The sequence below is a fragment of the Salvia hispanica genome, chromosome 4 (assembly GCF_023119035.1).
Source record: "Salvia hispanica cultivar TCC Black 2014 chromosome 4, UniMelb_Shisp_WGS_1.0, whole genome shotgun sequence".
Lineage (NCBI taxonomy): Eukaryota > Viridiplantae > Streptophyta > Magnoliopsida > Lamiales > Lamiaceae > Salvia > Salvia hispanica.
This window is the reverse complement of record NC_062968.1, coordinates 52,527,141-52,548,828: the sequence shown is the minus strand read 5'-3', so window position 1 is coordinate 52,548,828 and position 21,688 is coordinate 52,527,141. Positions and strand designations below refer to the sequence as shown.

General features: G+C 35.8%; 5 protein-coding genes across 8 annotated transcripts; 2 read left to right on the top strand and 3 right to left on the bottom strand.

The window, feature by feature from the left end:
• Positions 1-1,589: 1,589 nt before the first annotated feature.
• Positions 1,590-3,391, bottom strand: LOC125224501 (LIM domain-containing protein PLIM2b-like). Its single transcript, XM_048127909.1, has 5 exons — positions 3,204-3,391; positions 2,988-3,087; positions 2,862-2,881; positions 2,261-2,350; positions 1,590-2,174 (listed from the first exon to the last, which is right to left on the bottom strand). Exons 1-5 carry the CDS (start codon positions 3,342-3,344, stop codon positions 1,785-1,787), a joined length of 741 nt encoding a protein of 246 aa, XP_047983866.1. The 5' UTR covers positions 3,345-3,391; the 3' UTR covers positions 1,590-1,784.
• A 4,920-nt stretch (positions 3,392-8,311) lies between these two features.
• On the bottom strand, positions 8,312-10,596 carry LOC125218323 (protein kish-like). 3 transcript variants are annotated; one of them, XM_048119971.1, is made up of 5 exons: positions 10,465-10,596; positions 9,691-9,738; positions 9,473-9,579; positions 9,005-9,039; positions 8,312-8,558 (listed from the first exon to the last, which is right to left on the bottom strand). In XM_048119971.1, the coding sequence occupies exons 2-5, from the start codon at positions 9,691-9,693 to the stop codon at positions 8,491-8,493; spliced, it is 213 nt and encodes a 70-aa protein (XP_047975928.1). In that variant the 5' UTR covers positions 9,694-9,738; positions 10,465-10,596; the 3' UTR covers positions 8,312-8,490. The 3 variants fall into 3 exon arrangements, with proteins under 3 accessions (XP_047975928.1, XP_047975927.1, XP_047975929.1); XM_048119970.1 differs by having other exon boundaries at positions 9,691-9,764; positions 10,465-10,552; XM_048119972.1 differs by having other exon boundaries at positions 9,691-9,760; positions 10,465-10,552.
• A 445-nt stretch (positions 10,597-11,041) lies between these two features.
• LOC125222552 (acetyl-coenzyme A carboxylase carboxyl transferase subunit alpha, chloroplastic-like) lies at positions 11,042-14,737 on the top strand. 2 transcript variants are annotated; one of them, XM_048125221.1, is made up of 11 exons: positions 11,042-11,272; positions 11,521-11,883; positions 12,008-12,082; positions 12,180-12,287; positions 12,374-12,534; positions 12,601-12,715; positions 12,789-12,943; positions 13,091-13,142; positions 13,227-13,295; positions 13,390-13,467; positions 13,541-14,737. In XM_048125221.1, the coding sequence occupies exons 2-11, from the start codon at positions 11,536-11,538 to the stop codon at positions 14,564-14,566; spliced, it is 2,187 nt and encodes a 728-aa protein (XP_047981178.1). In that variant the 5' UTR covers positions 11,042-11,272; positions 11,521-11,535; the 3' UTR covers positions 14,567-14,737. The 2 variants fall into 2 exon arrangements, with proteins under 2 accessions (XP_047981178.1, XP_047981177.1); XM_048125220.1 differs by having other exon boundaries at positions 11,043-11,272; positions 11,518-11,883.
• Positions 14,738-15,041: 304 nt separating this feature from the next.
• On the top strand, positions 15,042-19,611 carry LOC125222553 (DEAD-box ATP-dependent RNA helicase 6-like). Its single transcript, XM_048125222.1, has 10 exons — positions 15,042-15,594; positions 15,915-15,975; positions 16,573-16,807; positions 17,284-17,522; positions 18,012-18,263; positions 18,373-18,553; positions 18,782-18,870; positions 18,950-19,023; positions 19,113-19,238; positions 19,355-19,611. The coding sequence occupies exons 1-9, from the start codon at positions 15,290-15,292 to the stop codon at positions 19,189-19,191; spliced, it is 1,515 nt and encodes a 504-aa protein (XP_047981179.1). The 5' UTR covers positions 15,042-15,289; the 3' UTR covers positions 19,192-19,238; positions 19,355-19,611.
• Positions 19,612-20,071: 460 nt separating this feature from the next.
• LOC125222554 (universal stress protein PHOS32-like) lies at positions 20,072-21,409 on the bottom strand. The gene is made up of 4 exons (XM_048125223.1): positions 21,159-21,409; positions 20,964-21,073; positions 20,740-20,858; positions 20,072-20,256 (listed from the first exon to the last, which is right to left on the bottom strand). The coding sequence occupies exons 1-4, from the start codon at positions 21,331-21,333 to the stop codon at positions 20,166-20,168; spliced, it is 495 nt and encodes a 164-aa protein (XP_047981180.1). The 5' UTR covers positions 21,334-21,409; the 3' UTR covers positions 20,072-20,165.
• Between the last annotated feature and the right edge of the window lie 279 nt (positions 21,410-21,688).

The window sequence follows — 21,688 nt, the reverse complement described above, 5'->3', positions numbered from 1 at the left end:
TTTTAATCTTGGGAGTAATAGATGTGTTCAAGAAATAAAATTACTATACTATACTAGGATTACCCGAATAGCCCTCTAAAATTTATGGGTTAGGACTGTAATTTTGTAATCCGAATACAAAACGTATTCGGAAATGGGTTACCCCGAATGGATTGGCGGGTTAAACAGGTTGTCCGAACGGGTTGCAACTTTTAGTTAAAAAATTTTAAGTTTTAGGGGTTTTCTTTTATATTTTTTAATTTCATGTAGCACGATGATTACTCTTCTTAAATCTTCATTCTACAATTTTTCACTCGATCTCACACTATCAATTTTCAAGTTCCACCTCGATTCTTTGTTCCATCGTCATCTGCCACTGCCAAAATCGATTAAGACAAAATTAAGAACTAACCCTTTAAAATCTTAATATATTTATCATTTTATATGATTCTAAAACTAAGAATAAAAAAATATCTAAAACTTAAAATTATTTTATAGATGAAATTTTTGATACTAGAGATTATTTCCAAAAGTTATTAGGCCCGATTAGCCCGGTGGATTAGCCCAAAACCCGGCGAGGTAGTGTTAGGGCTGAAAATTTATGACCCAAAAAATGCATAACCGAATAGCGCGCATCCAAATAGTCCGGCAACTCAAGTGAGTTGGCCCGTTAGCCCAATTGACATCTCTAATTACTAGTAGTAGTCTAGTGTACTATGATAGATAGATTGCAAAGAACTTCAAAAACCTTATTTGAAAATATTATTCCCTCTGTCCTATTCAAGATATTCATCTTTCTTTTTAGTTTATCTCATTCAAAATGTCTATTTTCTATATTTGTAAATAAATTTCTCTCTCTTCTCTCCTCATTAAAATATTCAACTATCTTTTTCTCTCTATTTACTCCGCCTAACAATTACTCCTAAAATCTCTTGTCGCTCAAGAATTGGACATCTTGAGTGGGACGGATGGAGTATTTCCTTCATCCATAAAAATAGTCTCATTTATGGATGACACGGATTTTAATGATAAATTGGTAAAGTAAAAAAGATGAGGAGAAAAGATAGGTAGAGAAGATATAAACTTTTCATTTTCATAAATGAGTTTTTTTATTGCACAATCCAAAATGATAAAATGAGACTATTTTTTATAGACGGATGGAGTAGTCATGTATAGTTTACTAAACAAAATGCACGACTCAACTTAATATATTTGACACAATATTATAGCTTTGAGATGAAATGGTAAATAGCAATGTTTACACTTTAATTATAATACATACGTGAACTACTTATGTTTTTGTCTCTCCCTCATATTTCAACTAGTAGTTCTTGATTCAAATTAATCGAGTGTATAACACAATATTATTACTACTCTCGCTAAATTATTAACGTATAATGTGTACATATCGATATTCCTCGTAATCGTAGTGAATAATGGAGTAATACAAACTACAAGCTCATTGGACCCTAATCAATTAACAAAAAAAAAGATACCACTAGTATTATTTTAAAATGAAAACTGAGTTTCTTGTTGTATGGGGGATACTGGATACATATATTTTACCACTCACTAAATTATAAAAATAAATAAAAATACAGTGATACATATATAGAATTGAATTTGCGTTATGAATAAGACATACACAATTACATTCCTGGAAAATCCCCCACACAAAGTGAGTGTAATTAATTCGAATTACAACAAATCAAACAACATAACTTGAAAACCTAAACCAAAAAATCTTAGGTGTATAGTTAATTAATTAACCAACCAAAAAAAGAGAGAAGAGCATATCTCTATAACTAGTCTTCCGCCTTCTCCTCCTCAGCCTTCTCCTCCTCAGCCTTCTCCTCAGCCTTCTCCTCAGCCTCAGCCTCGGCCTCGGCCTCATCTGGATCCGCCTTTGCCTCCCCTCCATCCTCCTCCTCACCCCCTTCCTCCGCCGCTGCCGCGTCAGCAGCTGCAGCGGCGGCCGCAGCTGCTGCGCGGTGCTCTTCGTCGTTCTCGGCGGAGCTCTTCCTGCCAGCCTCGATCACGTGCTGGTAGTTTCCCTTCTCCATGAAGAGCTGGTGGAAGTGGTGCTTGCAGTAGAGGATCCCGTCGAGAGCCGCGTAGGACGAGTGCGTCAGCGCGCACCCGCCGTGCGCGCACTTGAAGCACGATTTGTGGAACGACTCTCCCTCCAGCGATATCTGCATTTCCATGAAACAAAACAAAAAAAATTAGGGTTTCCAAAGAGGGGAAATTAAATAAGCCCTACAAATGGAATTAAGATCACCTTCTCGAGTGGATACACAGTTTTGCTGCATGCAGGGCATTTATCTTGGGTCCCACAGAACATACTAGACATTTTGCTTGGTGCCCTTGTCTGCATATTGTCACATATAATTCATGACATCCTTATTCATGATTTTCGATTTGGGGTTAGCATCAAATATTACTATAGCGACTCTAAGTATAAATTTGAGTGAAAATGAATTGAAATGGTAAAAAATAGACTCCTATTGCATGATAGAATGGTAGTTCATGATTATAACATTATATATGGATAAAAGTATATGGGTTGCGTTACTTTGCTAACTAATTTACAGTAATAAGTTACTAATAGTATCTTTCAATTCTGTGAATTAAAATTATCAGCAAAAGACATAATTATATTAATACAACATATAATTTAAATATCAACACAAAGACATAAGCTTATCAACACAAGTAGATTAATAAATTTATGTCTTTCAGTTGATATTTTTAACATACAAGATTGATATTAGTTAATACTTATTACTCTAACTTAGTTAGTATTTGATCACACACCTAATATTTGATAAATATATAATCAGAACATGGAATAACAAAATCAAACATTTTGAGGTACTTACCAGGTCCTTCTCATGTTTTCCTGTTTCACATTCATTACAACAGACAGAAAGGGGAAAATTATCAATAAAAAGGGATATAATCCATAGACAATCCAATATCTATATATATAGAAACTGAATTATCACCTGGTTGAAAATTCTTGCTAAAATTTCCAGACTCCTTAAAAAGCTGTTCAAAATGGGTCTTGCAGTAGAGAACTCCATCCATGGAAGAGTAGTTGCTCATCTACCATCAAAAATTCAAAATTATGATTAACTATTTGTGTAAATATATTAACAAAAATAATCACAACATATGCACATTGAATAAACCCATAATCCTTTTTTTCTCTAATTAATTACCACAAGAGTGCCTTTGCAATGGCTGCATTTGAAGCATGATTTGTGATAAGTTTGTCCATCAGCAGACAACAAATCCACAAAATAAACAGTCTTGTCGCAAGCACTGCATTTGTCCTGAGTTCCTGTGAATGATGATGCCATTCTCTCTCTTTCTCTATCTTCTTCTAAGCCTTGATCAAATTATCGAATCGCAATATTTCTCACTTTTTAATTTCATGCTGTGAAATGGAAAAGATTTCATCCTATTATTGAACTGACACGTGATTGGATATCCAGTCTTTTGAATTCAATGGAGGATTATGATACAAAATAAATTGATGGATAATCCGACCAAATTGGAGGGAAAATAGGGTTAATGTTTTTTTACTTTGTGTCCATAATTAGATAGTTAGTACGCAGTATATATGAATTGAGGGCCACAGTTTTTGGGAGGTAAGTATATTCATTTTTTCCATTTTTTTTGTATTTCATGGTAGTTGTGGTAGTTACAAACTTACATATAGAGTACGCGACTTAACGTAATTTTCCATTTTTCCTCCTATTTTTTATGCAATAAACTCTTAATAATTCTTTGAAAAAAATGGGCTAGGAAATTATTTGTTTCACTGAATTAGATCTCTACATACATGTCTCATTAAAAAAAATTATTTCATGACTTCAATTCCACAGAATTAAACTTGCTAGATTAGTTATAATATAGCTCCAAGATAAATAGTGGAGGTGATATAAAATAAAAATATTGTTACTATAAAACGCCTGCATTCAACGTATAAAAAAATGCATTCTTATTTAAAATCAAATGCATTGGAAAAATGAATTTTCCGTTTAGATTTGAATTTGGGTTTATACTCAGTGGCGAAGCTAGGATTTTCGCATTAGGGGGCCCAAATTATTGTTAACGTTTGTGGTTATTTTTGGTGTCGTCATTGTTAGAATTATCTCGAACAAAAGAAAGATGGATAATAAGGGAAAAATATTGAAGTATAATACTATTATTTTGCTTAAAATTTCTAATTAATTTTCATCATAGATTAAACCAATGTAAATGATAAACAAATAAATAAAAATATAGAATAGATCTTTAAATTGAGTTTACTACAGTAATATACATATATTTACATTTACAAATCTAAAGAATTAATTTTTATTATTGTATAACAAAGATAGTTACTCTGTATTTTTAAATTATACTGGTACTATGTATTACTTAAAGTATGAAACAAAGACAACAATAAATATAAAATGGAACTTAAAAAAAGGAAGCATCCACACGATGGGAGTCGAAACCCTGGGCTAGATTTGAGAAGACAAAACTTGAGACCATCTAAGCTATTGACATAAATAGTTTAAATGTATGTATAATGAATAATACTAAACGGAAAAATTCATGGGAGGACCATGGGCCCCCCTGGCCCATATGTGGCTTCGCTACTGCATGATGTAGAACCAATTTGATTGCTATGTAGTTTTTTGGCGATTGTACGGTTTTTTCAACACATTACTATCGCAATTCTTGGATTATGATATCATTGCTGACCGATTCAATAAGTACTAGCCTTATATAAAACGTACTACTACTCTCTATTTAGGTAAATATTGATCTACATTATTCTTGTATATTGCAAATATAGCTAATATATTGGATGTGTATGTGCAGGCGACGATCTTATCAAGTAGTTATATCACTAAATGCATGATGTAGAATCAATTTGATTGCTAGTTTTTTTTGCTATAGTGCATTCTTTTCAAATCAATTCTATCGTGAATTCTTGGATTATGATATCATTGGTGATAGATTTAAGAAGTACTAGCCTTATATAAAACGTACTGTTTTATGTAAATTTTGATTATCTGTATTATACTTATGTAGTTGCATATATAGCTAATATATCGGATATGTATGTGCAATCGGCGATCTCATCAAGTAGTTATATCAATATATGATAGTACTTATATAGTATTGCATATATAGCTAATATATCAGATGTATATGTGCAGTCGGCAATCTTATTAAGTAGTTGTATCACACTACATGGTATTTTGCCGATTGTGATTTTTTTTTTCAAAACATTACTATCTCAATATCAAACTATCCAAAACATGATGCTTCTTCTCTTGTTTTTGCTTCTCCTAATAATTATCATCTTCTACTTCCAAGCACAAATATATAGCTAATACATATGATGTGTATGTGCAGTCGGCAATCTTATCAAGCAGTTGTATCACTATACGCATACTTAATGATTAAGGGAGACAAGAATAGTAAAAGAAGCGTAATCATTTCTTAAGGTTGTTTTATCAAGCGGTATTTAATTTATTGATATTCATATTATAAATTTAATTGAAAAGTTACAATAGTAAGTTTCTTTTCTTGTGTGCCTTAATTGCGAGAGATATGACTGTACTCATCAAATAAATTTTTCATGAATCGATTATTGAACAAAGTTTTTAATCACTCATATATATATACACGGAAAGAAACGAGGATGTGCCAGTTATGAAGTGGAATTGTGGAAATACATGACACTCACTGAATAACAACCAACAAACTGACGCATGTAGTTTAACTAATGTAATTATATCAATGGAGTACAAAATTGTTATCGTTTTGTAATTAGGATTACAATTGCCATTACGAGGCCTGTAAAATTATAAACCCTATTTACCTCGATGATCGCAAAATGTATTCTTCTAATCATTATTTCGTTGGTCAATATCATAAAGCATGCAGTCATTCAAAGATATAAAGCAATCACATATTTATACTAGTGCTTGTTGAAAGTTACTCAGAAATCAATAAAGTAAAGGAGGTACTTATCTATGTGTTCTTTATTACGGAATAAAATATGATTATAAATTATAGTACTAATATATTTGAGAGAATCACTAATGATAGTTTTACATTTTTGTATTTCCAGATAATCCTGCACCATACATCTCAAAAGTACTTTCAAGAATCGAGCTTTCCTCATAAATATGATTCTTACCTCATAACATAATTCGAGAGTAGTAACTTAGTTGATAAAGATGAATCAACACCTTTTTTTATTTCATGCGTATTCAACAGTTGTCATTCAAACCGAAATTTTTTGAGTCATTCAAATATGATAGTACCAAATCCCCCAAACACCTTGTAAGGGGCAGCCAAAGTTGCAAGTTATGGTGTATCTAGAATTTTCAGTTTGTTGGTGTGACATAACAACTTAGTAAATAAGACATTTCTCCTCCAATAAATATGAGGTTCGAATCATCATGAAATTAAGTAGATAGAAAACAAATAATCAATCAACATCGTTTCTTTCCTTTTCACACTATCTTGATTAATGTCTCACTATATTTTCTTTTCAAATATTCATATATTGAGTTTAACTTGCGTAGCAAAACAAAAGTCAAAAACTCAAATAACAAAATAAAAAAATTTAATTAAATGGACCGACTATGCAAAAAAATTGACTTTTAATTAGTTTTCGGAATACATAATTAGATAACTTGCTGCAATAATAAATACTTAATAATACTAAAAAAATGAGGATGCAATTGTACTCTCTAATTGTTCCCAATCACTACTTGCGACCGCGAGTGGCAAACATAAAAGAAAAAACAAGAAAAAAAAAACATATAGGTTTAATTCTTTAAATACCTCAGATAAGACAACAAAACACCATTAAAGAAAAAGGAAAATGGAAAAGGAGGTATATCCATGAAAGTAATAGAAAATACCTTTAAGTAAACAAGATCAGTAAATTGGACAGACCCCAAGATTCCAAAATAGCACAATCATGGCACTTAGTAACAAAAATGAAACAAATTAAAATATAGTATTACCTAGGAAGTCCAGCAGCATAAAATGCACCATCTTTGCTTGTCATGCGCTGCGACAAAGCAATTATTGCTAAAGTATTCACCCCTCAAATCGATTCTGCTGCGCATAAAAGAAACGACAATCGCACTATAATAAACAAAACTACATAGTTTAACACAATTAGAAACTCAAAAGGGATTGTTAATTTAGTATTTTGTGTAATCTTTTGTCCCTGTCCCCAGAAGAAATGCAGCGCACACACACACACATTGCACCAAAACACCTATAAAAGAGAGTGTCCTGAGTAGGTAAAAACAGATATCAAAGGCATGGAGGGAGATGGGCTGAGAGCAAAAAGTTTCAGGGACGAAGACTACAACACAAGAAGGGTGTTCCTGAGGAGTTATCCGCTTCACTGGGGCACGGAATCTGAGGCTGAACAAAGCGTTGAAGCAGCAGCAACTAAGCGCAGCAAAGAAGAACCTGCAAAAGTCACAAAAAGAGTAAACGGGGAAAAACCAATTAAGAAGATAGTCCTTGCAGTGGTCCGATGGGGAGAACAGAGGATTCTAGTATTCCGAAGGTTCAAGCATAAGATCACTATTTATGTTGTTAACTGTGTGCCTGTCAATTCAAAGTACCTGCTGTACTGATATCAGTTAAATGAATCAATTGCTGAAATAGCTGATGTTTTTACATATGATCTTGAGCCTTGTGTACTTGCATATATAGAGTGCTAATCTTTATACAACATGTCCAAATATATCAACTTGCAAGGAATCATCCCTTGTCTAGAGCTCATTCTATAAGAAAAAAACAAGCACTTCTAAACCCGAAGTTGTAAGTATCATTGTCTGTATTCTCATCACACAGGGAACTATAATAATTGATGGACTGTGCACTTACTCAAATGAGAATCAGCCAACCTTATGAATTAGAGGAGGATGACAATCAGGTCTATGCCCAACAAATCAACTTAGGCAAAAATATAAAAACAACAAGCCCATGTAGTTATATAAAGTTTCAATCGTTAACCATTGTAAGAATGATTTTAAAGGAGCTGGATGGCGAGGATGGGAAGGAATGGAACTCTCAATTACTATTCATACTGTAAAGATGGTTAAATGAACTTCCAATTTCCTCTGCAAACCAAGGTATAGGCTAACCACAGGCAATTAACACCATGATGTTCCCACAAAACATCGCGCATCATGCTGGCTGATATTTTTTTAAGTACCCAATAAACTCAAATTACACACAAAAAAAGAAGAAGCATCTACTCTTAGAAAAGTACAGTTTTGGAAGAAACACCAGAAAAAAGTACTATGCTACATCTTCCATTCAATTATCATACAAATAGTATCGTAATCCAACTCAAAGTAGTAGAAAATACACCATCCAGAACCAAAAATTCCAAGGCGAATCTCATACCATTCAGCTACATGATAGAATCAGTAATAATGTTTAACATACAGTGATGTCTGTTTAGAAGAAAATTATTGAAACTCCCATTGCGAAGCTCCCCACGGCTACCCAAGGACTGAGTCTCTCACCTGTAAATAGGATCAATTATCGCTTGTTCAGAGCCCGAGTACATTTGAGCCTTTGACATGCATAAAATCTCAAGTTATGAACCATAGTTATTAACCTAATAATAGACCAGGTAGTGGAATTCTTAGTTCAGCAGAGTATAACTTTCACCGGTAATAATTAAAAAACAGAATATGATTTTTAGAATCGATCTATTACTCCTATTATATTAGTTTCACACTAGATATACCCTCAAAAAGACATTACATCCCTCAGAAACCAATATCCTCAAATGATCCAAGGTCTTGGGTTCATAAGAAAGCAAATGCTGGGCTTTTGTGTTTAAAACTTGTAGTGGCATTATCAACTTTATAAAAATTTCAGTCCGAGTGATTTTCCACAACACGCTTTTCTGAATAAACGAGTCCTACAACTCAATCAGCATTGGAAATTATTTATTAGAGGATACCTATTCTAGCAGCTTTCCAGAAAACGCCTCGAAACCTGCCATAACAACAAAAAATCAGAATGGAAGCAGCATCATGTTTTCAGAGACATGACATATAACCAGCCCAGATAGCCAATTAAAAAGTATGATGGCATAAAGGTCCAAAAGATGGTGGACCGGATTTAAAACAATACAATCACAATTTTCTCACTTGCCATTTGATTGTACAGATAACAAGCATTTATCTGGAGTCTAGACTAGATCACCAAAGTCAAAATAACTTTTGCACAGAGAGCAGTCAAATAGCAACAATAAAATCAAAATTTCAAGTTTCTAAACCCTGCTGCAGCAATTGGCCTAACATTACATGTGACAAGTTACTATTGTGTGAAGGTGGATAAATAAATAAGAGCAGCTAACTGGACCAAGTCCAACGGAAACCGCTGACCATTTTATTTGAAACTAGCAGTGAACGTGAAAAAAACTTACCCAGTTCTCTGTTCAAGAAGTGCAGGAAACTGCATCTTCACATATGTGCAGGCACAGATGCCTAACAATACTACTGTCAGGAATGAATGGAAATTGAAGAGAGCCGACTGAAAATTCATTAAGCATAACATCAGAACCCAATATTTATGTAGCTATGAGAATGCAAACAAAGAGTGGTACACAAATATCATATCGTCTTCCAGAAATAAGAAACTCACCATGTTTGTACTATCCTTGCTCAGTTATTTCTCTGCCACCCCGTATATCTAAGGAAGGATGTATAAGACACTCACAGACATAAAGAAATTTCAAAAGGCACACATCAATAGCTAAATAAGAACAAATATGAATATGATATACTATAATTTAGATTTCTAATTCTTAAAGAATCACTAAACAAGTCTGCATATCTCAAACGTTTCATCTGTTGAAAATAAGCATCAATTCGAAATTAAAAATTGGATGTCATTGAAATCATAAATGCGTCCCTTAATTTGTACATGTACATATATATGGAAATCATAAACTATAACGCAACGCTTGCTGATACAAGAAACAATGTGATTGAACACTGACATATATCATGGCAAGATGAGTAAACAGAATAAGAACATTCCAATAAGCGCACCATATAAAGTAAAATCTCAGCAAATGTGGATAATATATATAGATCACACGGCACAACTGCTAAACAGGGAAAGAGATACGCAATCAAATTCTAATAAATAAACCACTAATACAATTGATCAGCACTAGATGCACTTTACCACCAAGGATTTTATTCAAATTTATTAGAGCGCAGGCCGAAAATCTCACATCTTCAAATCAAATATTAACAGAAGGCGAAAAGATCTTAAAGCTATTTGGGGGGAGGGGGGAGAAGAATACCAAATTCTAAACTTTATGAATAGTTAAATTAGATAAAAGTTCGTAACAATATTCAGATTGAAATCACTCCAATTCTCCAAATTCGAACTGAAGCTTCCACTTACCACGAAAATCTGACGCTTGCTCCCGAGCTAAGCACCGGAGACGGGTTTTCTGTATTGTGTGTGTGTGAGTGAGAGAGAGAGAGAGAGACGAGAGACGAGAGGGTGTAGTATAGTACGTCATCTAGCGAATTAGGTCTTGCCACGTCAACGGAGAGTAATTTTTATTCTGATTGGAGGCGCAGAAGATTATAAACTCGCCAGCCCAAAAGGTGGCCCAAATATCCCATTTCGGGCCCTTGGTGGAAATCCCGGCTGTTTCTCTCGATTTGGGCCCTAGCTCAAGCATTTCCCAGAAAACAATAAATGAATAGAAAAGAAGAATAATTACGTGGACCAATCAACGTGAAGAAGTCGTGATTGGCCGGTAGTTTGTGGTTTATCCATACCATTTCCATTTCCATATTGATCACATGACAAATTTTGGATTTAATCGTAGATTGATAACAGTATTTCAGTACGACTTTTCAATAATTAGTGGGAGAAATTCTATAATTTGATATAATAAGCATTGGTTTTGCTTAATTATTCAGACGAATAATGTAGAAAGGCCTCAAAAAGCAGAACTTTATCCAAAGGGAAAAAAAAAGGAATTTAATTACTGCAATCATATTATTTTTTGTTTTTTTGCAGTTTAAAATATAAAAATATCAGAATCGGTTACTGGGCTCTCAAACTACCCTGTCTCTGCTCTGTTCTTCTCTGTTGTTCTATGTTCTTATTTGTTCCTGCGAAATAGGAAATAAAAAGTTACTGAAATTATTACTGACTACTGTAGATAAATTTTGCATTTCTTTGGTGCACTCATCTGGTAAGTTTCAGCTCATGTTCTGTTCATGATTTTATTTGCTTATTGCAGCATAATTTCTTAGATAGATTTCGAAGTTTAATTTTGCCTTGCTTCGTTTGCCCCCATTTGCAAACTCTGATTTTTTTCACCTGATTATATCTATTGTTGAGTTCTTTCAGCGGCAATTGTGTTGAGTTTCTTGAGTTCTAAATCACCTACTATTAGAGAAGCTGAAATTTCCTCATTTTCCCCTAAATTATACTCAGCAGATGTGAACATTTAACATGGCTACGCTATCTCTAATATCTGGCAACTGTGGGAGGGGAAGGGGAGATGGCAATGGCTTGATTTGGCATTTCTCGAATAAGTTTTTGGCTGGTGATGTTCATGGAAGGCTGAGACTGCGGAATTTCGAAGCTCCGAGGTTAGGATATCATGGGAGGAATTTTCGAGTGGTGGCTGGTGTTAGGAAGGGGAAGAAGCACGACTATCCGTGGCCGGATAACATTGATCCGAATAGCAACGCGCCGCTCACATATCTCTCCCACTTCAAGCCTTTGGAGGAGAAGCCTAAACCTGTCACTCTTGCCTTTGAGAAGCCATTGATAGATTTGGAGCAGAAGATCATTGAGGTTGTTGTTGTTGCATTCTTGTAGTGACTCTATAGCTAGAATTCTGGTTTTAGTCCTATGTTTTTAAGGTTGGTTTTGGGAGTGATGATGATAGTGATTATTTTGTTTCTTGATTTGTATGTAGGTTCAAAGAATGGCTAGTGATACTGGATTAGACTTCACTGACCAAATCAAAGCTTTGGAAATGAAGTATGAACAGGCAGGTTTTGAATGTGAACTGACTGATTTGGATTCTGTGTTTTAGTTTCTGGACTCTGGACTCAATTGATGTTGTGTTTTCTGCCCTTTTTTTGCAGGCTTTGAAGGATTTATACACACATTTGACTCCGATCCAGCGCCTGAGCATTGCTCGACACCCCAACAGGCCCACCGTGCTTGATCACATCTTGAACATCACAGAGAAGGTGCATTTCTAGATCATTAATTTCCTTGCATTGAAAGTGTGCTGATGTAAAAAATGGAGACTTAACTGGATATGTTGTTGAAAAAGTGGGTGGAGCTCCATGGGGATCGCGCAGGTTATGATGATCCAGCCATTGTGGCCGGTATAGGGAGCATAGAGGGCCGGAGCTACATGTTCATCGGGCACCAGAAGGGACGGAACACCAAGGAGAACATCATGCGCAACTTTGCCATGCCAACCCCCCATGGGTGAGTTCAGATACCACCTTGTTTCTCCTTAAAACTCGGCTACTTACACACCACACAACAATGCAGTTATAGGAAGGCTTTGAGAATGATGAGATATGCTGATCATCACGGATTTCCCATTATCACATTTGTTGACACCCCGGGGGCCTTTGCTGATCTGAAATCTGAGGAGCTAGGACAGGTCTTTGACGTGTATTCATGTATTTATCTGAATGCGTTTTCTGCTAGCGATACTGATTAGATTCTTGGTGCAGGGTGAAGCAATAGCCTACAATTTGAGGACAATGTTTGGCCTTAAAGTTCCAATCATCACAGTAGTGACCGGTGAGGGTGGCTCAGGTGGCGCCCTTGCAATCGCGTGTGCCAACAAGTTGTTGATGCTTGAAAACTCAGCATTCTATGTTGCAAGGTCATAATCATGAATTCTGTTGCACTAATTTCTGCTACTTTCTATTAGATTAATAATTGTGACCTAATTGTGACCTTTGCTACTCATAAGTGTCATCTTCTCTCGCTCTAAACCGTCCTCTCATTCTCGTTCTCTCCCATCTGCCAGTCCGGAAGCTTGTGCAGCTATATTATGGAAGTCATCCAAGGCAGCTCCTAAGGTATATGTTGATGTAAATGACTAAATATCTATCTTGGGCTAAACTTTTTCACAATTATTATCTGAGTAAAATAAAATTAATTAGGCAGCTGAGAAGCTGAGGATTACTGCTCAAGAACATTATAAGCTCAAGATAGCAGATGCAATCATTCCGGTAAGCAACATAGTTCCTATTGCATACTCTCCGGAAAAAAAAAATAATAAGAGAAGATAGAAAAGTGACTAAAATTAAGCAACCAAAATTTCAGGAACCTCTAGGTGGTGCACATGCTGATCCTTTGTGGTCATCTCTGAGGATCAAAGATGCCATTCTCCAGGAAATGGAGGTACCAAAAATAAACCTTTGTATTTTGGCAGTTTAACTGCTCCAAACGCCTTTCTTGAGCTCGTTGGATGCAGGAGCTGACAAAGATGACGACAGAGGAGCTGCTTGAGCACCGGAGGCTCAAGTTCCGGGTCATTGGAGCAGGAGGGTTCAAGGAAGACCCTGATCTGGAGCCTGAGAGGAAGCGAAATATGAAGGTATCTGAGGTGGGTGCACCGAGGTTCAAAGACATAGAATCCGAGATTGATGATCTCAAGAATACCATACTCGAGGCAAAGGGGCCGTCTGATCCAATCACGGTTCAGAAGCTGGAGAAGCTCGAAGAAGATCTTGACAATGAGATGACAAAGGCATTCATCTCAATGGGGTTGGCTGATAAAATTGAGTCCCTCAACTTGGAGTTAGCTAGGTCTCCGAATCCTGATAAGGCCCTGAATGAAGATTTGAAGGAGAGGGCAGATGAGATAGTGCAGGAGATCAAGAGGAATCTGGCGCGCCCTGGCGCATATCTTGTCCTAAAGGGGAAGCTCCAAACACTCGAAATCGCTAACAAGCTCCTTGAGGCGAAAGCAAGCAGTGAGAAATTGAAGATTGAGCTTAACCAGAAGCTTTCACCAGAGATCAAGCAAAAATTTGAGGCTTTGAAGAAGGCTAGGGAGAATCTAGCACGCGGTGATGCATTGGACGAGGATCTTGCATCAGAGGTTGAGGAGGCGAAGGAAGAGCTTGAGGAGGTTCTGAGATCGGCCAAGTTGGAGGTTGTTGGAACGACGAAAAGGGAGGCCTTGAATCCACTTCATGAAGTGAGAGAGGAGATGGCAAGGCTCGACAGAGAGATAAAGGAGGAAATCAAGAATGTGATTGATAAAAAGGGGCTTGGTTTGAAGATTGATGAGCTGAGAGAAGAAGCTGTGAAGGATCCTAATTCGGAGAAAGTGAAGAAGATGGAAGCAGAGATAAGGGAAGAGATTGCAGCTGCACTTGTTGGAAGCCCTCTTAGGGAGAGGCTTGAGAGTTTGAGGAGGTTGCAAGGAGAGTCACCCGACACGGGCGCCGTGCAGGAGCACGTTGCCCACAACAATGGGACTGCTTGGGTCTAGTTGATGGAGTGAACGATCTTAGTTATGAATACGTGCATTGTTGTTGTTGTTGTGTGTGATTCGGGGATGTTGCCGTTTCTTGGAAATTTTGTATCAGCATGAGTATTTATGTTTTACTAAAAAGTTACTCCATATTATGAGAAATTAATTAAACTCGAATGTTTAAAGTTCCTCAGCCTTTTTATTTAAAATGATAATAGAATGCATATTTGTGCCTTTTTGATACATGTTAATCCAATATTCCAATCAATTAAATTTTATTCAAATTTGATTACACTTAATGATAAATAGATTGAATCATTTTGAAAAAGAAAAACACTTTTTGATGCTTTATGTTTTCATATTTAAACTTAAAATACCTAAAAAGCTTAATTTATAAAGTGTAGGGCATCGTGTTTAATAATCTCAAAGTGTAGACCCATTTCAGCAAATAAAAAAATATCTATCTCGCCCTAGAGTGGTCACATCTGTGTAGACTTCGCATTACTCTCTTTCAACGCTCGTTTTCTAAGCCCTAGCTTCAAAAATCTCAAGATTAATTCCTCAATTTAACCTGCAATTTACATTTTGGTAGTTTTTAGAACCTTTTGTAACGTAGATCGTTCTGTAGGTTGAGCTTCTGTACAAATTTCTTAGCAATTCGTAGATTTGTACGTAAATTTTGCCGATTTATTTTGTCGTGTGGTTAAATTTCTATCCATTAGCTACAACTAGGTCCGTGCGATGAGTTCACGAGCGAGGTACCCGCCGCCGGGTATGGGAGGAGGCAGAGGAGGCTCCGGCGGAGGTGGAATGAACCAGTACGGTGGAGGTGGGAGTGGGATGAACCAGTACGGCGGTGCAAACCCTAATTTTCAACCTAGATTTTACAATCAACAGTATGTGCAGAGGAGTCAAACGCAGAACTTTCAGAATAATCAATCGATGCAAAACCCTCAGCCGCAGCAATGGCTGCGAAGGACGCCGCCAGCGGACTCCTCCGCTGATGAGGTTGAGAAGACTGTACAGACAGAAGCTATTGATTCGAGGTCAAAATAAAATTTCGTATTAGTTTCGCTTGAGATTTTGAATGATAATCAGCTGATACTAAACATATGCCAGTGTAGAGGATTGTTGTTAATGATGTGTAGGAAATTAGGCATTGTTAATTCAAGGTAGTATTTTAACTAAGAATAATCTCGGAAGATCGACTTGCTAGAGATGCTCATATGATCCGTAGCGTGTGTTTGGTCTCATATCTTTTTTTGCTCGGGTCATTTACTTGGTTTTTCCCACATTTCTATATGTTGGTATTCTTCTAATGCATAGTTTTATTTAAGTTGCATTACTGGCTTTTTTTCTGAATCAGTTCGCAAGATTGGAAAGAACGATTGAAATTACCCCCACCAGACACCCGATATAGGACTGAGGTAAGGTTTCTGGAATTGCATTGTATGGTTAATGTATTGTTGGAATTGGTAATGTTTCTTCCGCATGAGGCTCTCACAGAGCAAGACTCATGTGTGCGTGCTTACTCCCATTTTACAATAGGTTTATTTATAAAGTTGGTTGTTTTCTACTGGGACTTTTATGATGTCACAGCTGATTCAATCCTGTCGAGTAATAACACTATGCAGGTTGGCTTAGACTAAGACTAGTTATGGGCTCGATCATGACATGATTATAAACCTATAACACTACCTTAATGATTTCCTCACTCTTTTACACAATTTACCTGGTGTTGCCATCTTTTCAAATTATATAGCTTGTCTGTTTGGAGATATCACTTGCTGCCACTTCTATCCTGGCTGAGTGTAATTTAAAAATAGAAGTATGTTGGCTGGACAGAAAAACTTGTACTGTATATCTTTAACTGAACAAGTTTGAGATGAATGTTGTTGTTTAGTTTTAGGTTCTAGGTGATGGCTTATATGCAATTATGCATATATTTTGCCATTTATTTCAGCATTTTGGTACTGTAGTGCTGCATAACTAGTACCCTTATTGCTTTTTTTTTTGTCTTTCAGGATGTTACAGCTACCAAAGGAAATGAATTTGAGGACTACTTTTTGAAGCGTGAGCTACTAATGGGAATATATGAGAAGGGTTTTGAAAGACCATCTCCTGTCCAAGAGGAGAGTATCCCTATTGCTCTCACGGGAAGTGATATATTGGCCAGGGCCAAAAATGGAACTGGGAAAACGGCTGCCTTTTGCATTCCTGCTTTGGAGAAAATTGATCAAGATAAGAACTGTATTCAAGGTTTGACTCGCACTGTTTGGTTTCCTGCAAATGTATATGGCCTTGTCTCTATGACCACAAGTATTTAACTTTGTGCTTTCTAACTGAGCACAAGAGAAATGTGGTGTATGGATTTATAATTTGTATTTTCCTGTAATGTATAAGTTGTTGCAAATGAAATGTTAAGATGCATGAAGATGGATAGTGAATATGTGCAATTTCTTTTTAAGTCTTTGACTCTTTGTTAATACTGGATGTGTCATTCATGGAATCATTGGCTACACTAGATCCCTATTTTAGCAGCTAATTCTTGCATAAGACCATTTTGACATTTCAATTTTCCTTTATTAATGCATATACTATCTTCCAATATATATACTATGTCGTGCCAATTTCCATACGCATAATCAATCTTCAGTAAGCTTTAGTTATATTTTCTCAATATTTGGTTTTAAGCTGTTTTTTACTCTGTTCTTGTTTGTTGTTCTTGTTTGCAGCTGTTATTCTTGTCCCAACCAGAGAATTGGCTCTTCAAACGTCACAAGTATGTAAAGAACTTGGGAAGCACTTACAAATTGAAGTCATGGCTACTACCGGTGGAACTAGCCTAAAGGATGACATAATGCGGCTGTATCAGCCAGTTCATTTACTTGTTGGGACTCCTGGAAGAATTCTTGATCTTTCTAGAAAGGGGGTTTGCCACTTGGATGAGTGCAATATGCTTATAATGGATGAGGTGAGTATTCTAGGAATATTTTTTAACTGTTATTTGCTCATGCATTTTGAATTGGAATACTATTTATTATCCTCTTGGTTTTGGGTTTTGTTGCTACATTTTCACTGCTAAGAGCATCTCCATCCATTTATATCAAACTCAAACCCATTTCAGCGTAAACGTCACATCAAATAGTATTTTACTCCAACCATTTATACACCAAAACTCAAACTTAAAAAGAATATTCTCTATCCACTCACTTTTTAGATTCACAAAATCTCATAAGTGATTTGGGTATGTTATAGTGTAAACCCAAAAATAGGTATACTTATTTGTCAAAAACCCAAAATGAGATGGGTTTTGAGGCACCATTGGAGCTATTTTCTTACTATATTTTGGGTTTAGGAGTATCATTGGAGGTATTATGATCTGTCATTGTAACATTTCAAGCATTTGATTATCAGCATGTATAAAGTGGGTCACTCTTACCCTTGTGCTAATATCTTTCAGGCAGATAAGCTTTTGTCTCCGGAGTTTCAGCCTTCTATCGAGGAGTTAATTAGCTTCTTGCCTACAAATCGTCAGATCCTTATGTTCTCCGCCACATTCCCTGTCACTGTAAAAAACTTCAAAGATCGATACCTACGTAGGCCCTATATCATCAACCTCATGGACGAGCTAACCCTGAAGGGTATAACCCAATTTTATGCGTTTGTGGAAGAAAGGCAGAAAGTTCACTGCCTCAACACACTCTTTTCTAAGGTTCTAATCTCATTTATGTATGCACATATACATATATTACATAGTTATAAAGACATGTTTATAATTACATGTTTCTTGAACTTGACTAGTTTATCATTTTTGCAAACAGCTTCAAATTAACCAGTCAATCATTTTCTGCAATTCCGTGAATAGAGTTGAGCTTCTTGCCAAGAAAATCACTGAACTTGGGTATTCATGTTTCTATATTCATGCTAAAATGCTCCAAGATCATCGCAACAGGGTATTCCATGACTTCCGTAATGGTGCCTGCAGAAATCTAGTTTGCACTGGTTTGTTTTTTAGACCTCAGTTTTCTGAATTCTTCTTAGTCAGTTTTGTTTTGCCTGAAATCATGTTTACCTTTATCTATTCCACTGATGATCATGTCAAAGTACTATTTTTGCTCTCTAACTTTTTTTCATCTTGTAATTTAACCTTATTACTGATTCAATATTTTTTTTATGGAATAACATATTGCGAATGTGCTTAGAATATTAATACTTTTTCTCTTTGTGTAGATTTATTTACAAGAGGTATAGATATTCAAGCAGTTAATGTTGTCATCAATTTTGACTTCCCTAAGAATTCTGAAACGTATTTACACAGGGTATGTTGATTCTTTTAGTTTATCCTCACAAATATGTTTCTGTATTGATTATCTTATTGCTATTATTGCTATATGCCAGGTTGGTCGATCTGGAAGGTTCGGGCACCTTGGTTTAGCTGTGAATCTGATCACATACGAGGATCGATTCAACCTGTATGATTCATTTTTCAGTTCCCTTGAACTAGTTTACCAGGTCATGTTTTTGGAGAGGGCTTTCTCTTAATTATTCCATCACTTTTCAGGTATAGAATTGAGCAAGAACTAGGGACTGAGATAAAGCAGATACCTCCACATATAGATCAAGCTATATACTGTATGTGAGATGTGGTTGTGTCATCGGCTATCATGGTTGGAATGGGGTAAAGCTGGTGAGTTTTCAATCAAACCCATGTCATAGTTTTCTACTTGAGATTATCTGCAAATGTCTGTACTTACGCAAACTTATCTGTCCTATTTATTGATTGCCGTCGTCTTTGTGTGGCAGCGACATTTGTCGTCTTTCTATAGCAGCGACGTTTGTCCCACTATGGAACTTGCGCGTTCAATCAATTGCCCATCGGAGATTTATCCTAAATCGTATCTTATTATTTGTCACAGAAGACTTGCTTAAAAGTTTGAGCTCTATGTCAGGACCTGCTTTTCTGTATGTTCAATCCCTAATAAAAATATTTACTTCGTCTCTGTTAACAACGTTACTGGTTATTTTTCTTAATCAGCAGTATCTCTTTTCTTGTTTTTCCATATTTTTTGTGAGTTCAGATTATCTTTTCCATATTATCAGTTTTTGTTTGATTTTTTGTACTATGGTTATCTGCCAACAAAAATACTACGTTGTCTCGGTGCATCCGTGCATATTTATATCCACTTTATTCAGAGTTGAGTGTTGTTAGATTTAAGGGATGGGAGATGCAAAGAAGAAGAAGAATTGAACATGAATTAGAATGGAAAAAAAGTGCTGTAGTTTAGATTTGATGTTTAGATAGAAATATTTATTTAAATACTATTACATTACTTTTTTTATTTTAAGATATACTGATTTAAGTTAAATTAAAAGGAAAAAATGGTAATGAGGCGTAGGACCACAAATTAAGCAGAGTGCTTTAATAACTAATCAAATTATATAATGGTGCAAAAGGAATAAGAGTGAACAATTAAAATCGAACATGAATGAGACTTAGATTTTGATGATGACAAAGAGATATACCCCATATAAAGTCATAAGCCACATCTTATTAGCAAAAGCGAAAGAGGATGATGAGTTGTTGAATTATTACAATCACAAATATCTCAAAAAATCACTTCTTGTGGAAGTCGGAGTCCTTTACTATAGTGACTGGGCAGGTTGCAGTTGAAATCACGTAGTTCGTCACGCTTCCAAGAATTATCCTATCCATCCACAATTAAACAATAAATCCAACGATAAAGAAATCTATTCCATTCAATCCTTCAAGAATACTATGAGAATAATGTTAGCTTAGGTTAGGTGTATTACAAACATTCCCTCCTTTATTATGGTGGAGTATAGTATTATTATTAAATGCGTGCATTCATTTATTTTATTTGAAAAGAAAATTGTTTGCAATTTGGTAACGATTGGAGTGACGGTGACCTAACAATTTGAAAATCATACAAAGTTACAAACTAGAAAAATCGTGTAATTCCACTTTGTTTCGGCCTAATTTTGTAATTATCTGCCTAAAATATCCAAATTTTGACTTCTACCTACTAAAGAGATACGTAAAGTAATAACCACCGATGCAAGTTCATCAATAGATTAATTTTAATTGAGCTAAAATGTGATAAATCAGAATAATTTTATGAAAATTTCCAAAGCTAAAACATAGGAGTAGTAAATAAAAAGAAAAATACCTCTTGATGGTGCTGAGGCCCCTGCTGCCCATAACCAATGAATCGAGCTTCATATCTTCAGCAGCTTCGCAGATCTTCTCTCTCGCGTCTCCCCAAAACAACTTCGTCACCACAGTTATCTAATCAATTCATCAAACACATTTCATTATCAAAAATCAAGTATTGAAAACTTCAAAACAAAAAAAAATCTCTAAATAGAGAGAGATAAGAGAGAGAGTGATAACCTCTTTTTGCCTAGTAGCAGTGTCCAGCATATCGAGAAGTTCGATATCAGTAGGCACATCGTACTTCTTCATCACCTCAGGCACACGAAACTCCGACAACGGAATCAGAGCTACAATTTCACCGAATTAATGAGGAAAAGAGTCGAAATCGAAGCATATATACGATCTAAGATCGGAGAATGGAAGGAAGCTTACGAGAACCGGATTCCGCCCAGAGCTTGTTGCGCGATTCATCGGAGGAGTGAGATTTGATGTGGATGATGTAGAATGTGTCGCCTTTGTCGGCGAGATTGTCGATCGACCACTGCAGCGCCGCCTTGCTGCTCTTGGAGAAATCCATCGCCACTCCGATTTTCCTGTCTTTCACCATTTTTCTCTCTCTAGATTTGGATTTTGGATGGAATGAAATGAGGGAGGGAAGAGCACAACAATTGCGTGAGCAAACAAAAAAGCTAAATAAACAGATTTATAAGTGTGGACTCGACTTTTCAGTAGGGAATACCGTGTGCTAAGCTCATTGTAATTACTCTCTAATAAATGTCATTATCATTAATATTAAATGCAGATAAGGAGGCATCTATCTAAATGGAGACCGTGTGGGGCCAGTTTTAAGAATTCTTGAAGGATATTTTAATAATTGTATAACATAATTGTATACAGTAGTATTTTTAAATATGATTATTTGATTAGCGAAATTTGATAAATTGGAATTTGTCTCATGGTGA

Coding starts and splice junctions, on each gene's coding strand:
- LOC125224501 (XM_048127909.1), bottom strand. CDS start 3,344: ATGGCATCATCATTCACAGGAACTCAGGACAAATGCAGTGCTTGCGAC. Junction 2,351..2,861: donor GAAAACATGAGAAGGACCTG/GTAAGTACCTCA, acceptor GACAATATGCAG/ACAAGGGCACCAAGCAAAAT. Junction 2,175..2,260: donor CTGTGTATCCACTCGAGAAG/GTGATCTTAATT, acceptor ATGGAAATGCAG/ATATCGCTGGAGGGAGAGTC.
- LOC125218323 (XM_048119971.1), bottom strand. Junction 9,040..9,472: donor CTTCTTGAACAGAGAACTGG/GTAAGTTTTTTT, acceptor TTGTTATGGCAG/GTTTCGAGGCGTTTTCTGGA. Junction 8,559..9,004: donor CTGGAAAGCTGCTAGAATAG/GTATCCTCTAAT, acceptor TCCTATTTACAG/GTGAGAGACTCAGTCCTTGG.
- LOC125222552 (XM_048125221.1), top strand. CDS start 11,536: ATGGCTACGCTATCTCTAATATCTGGCAACTGTGGGAGGGGAAGGGGA. Junction 11,884..12,007: donor TGGAGCAGAAGATCATTGAG/GTTGTTGTTGTT, acceptor ATTTGTATGTAG/GTTCAAAGAATGGCTAGTGA. Junction 12,083..12,179: donor TGGAAATGAAGTATGAACAG/GCAGGTTTTGAA, acceptor CTTTTTTTGCAG/GCTTTGAAGGATTTATACAC.
- LOC125222553 (XM_048125222.1), top strand. CDS start 15,290: ATGAGTTCACGAGCGAGGTACCCGCCGCCGGGTATGGGAGGAGGCAGA. Junction 17,523..18,011: donor ATATGCTTATAATGGATGAG/GTGAGTATTCTA, acceptor AATATCTTTCAG/GCAGATAAGCTTTTGTCTCC. Junction 18,554..18,781: donor CAGAAATCTAGTTTGCACTG/GTTTGTTTTTTA, acceptor CTCTTTGTGTAG/ATTTATTTACAAGAGGTATA.
- LOC125222554 (XM_048125223.1), bottom strand. CDS start 21,333: ATGGTGAAAGACAGGAAAATCGGAGTGGCGATGGATTTCTCCAAGAGC. Junction 21,074..21,158: donor CTGGGCGGAATCCGGTTCTC/GTAAGCTTCCTT, acceptor GTGAAATTGTAG/CTCTGATTCCGTTGTCGGAG. Junction 20,257..20,739: donor GGCCTCAGCACCATCAAGAG/GTATTTTTCTTT, acceptor GTGGATGGATAG/GATAATTCTTGGAAGCGTGA.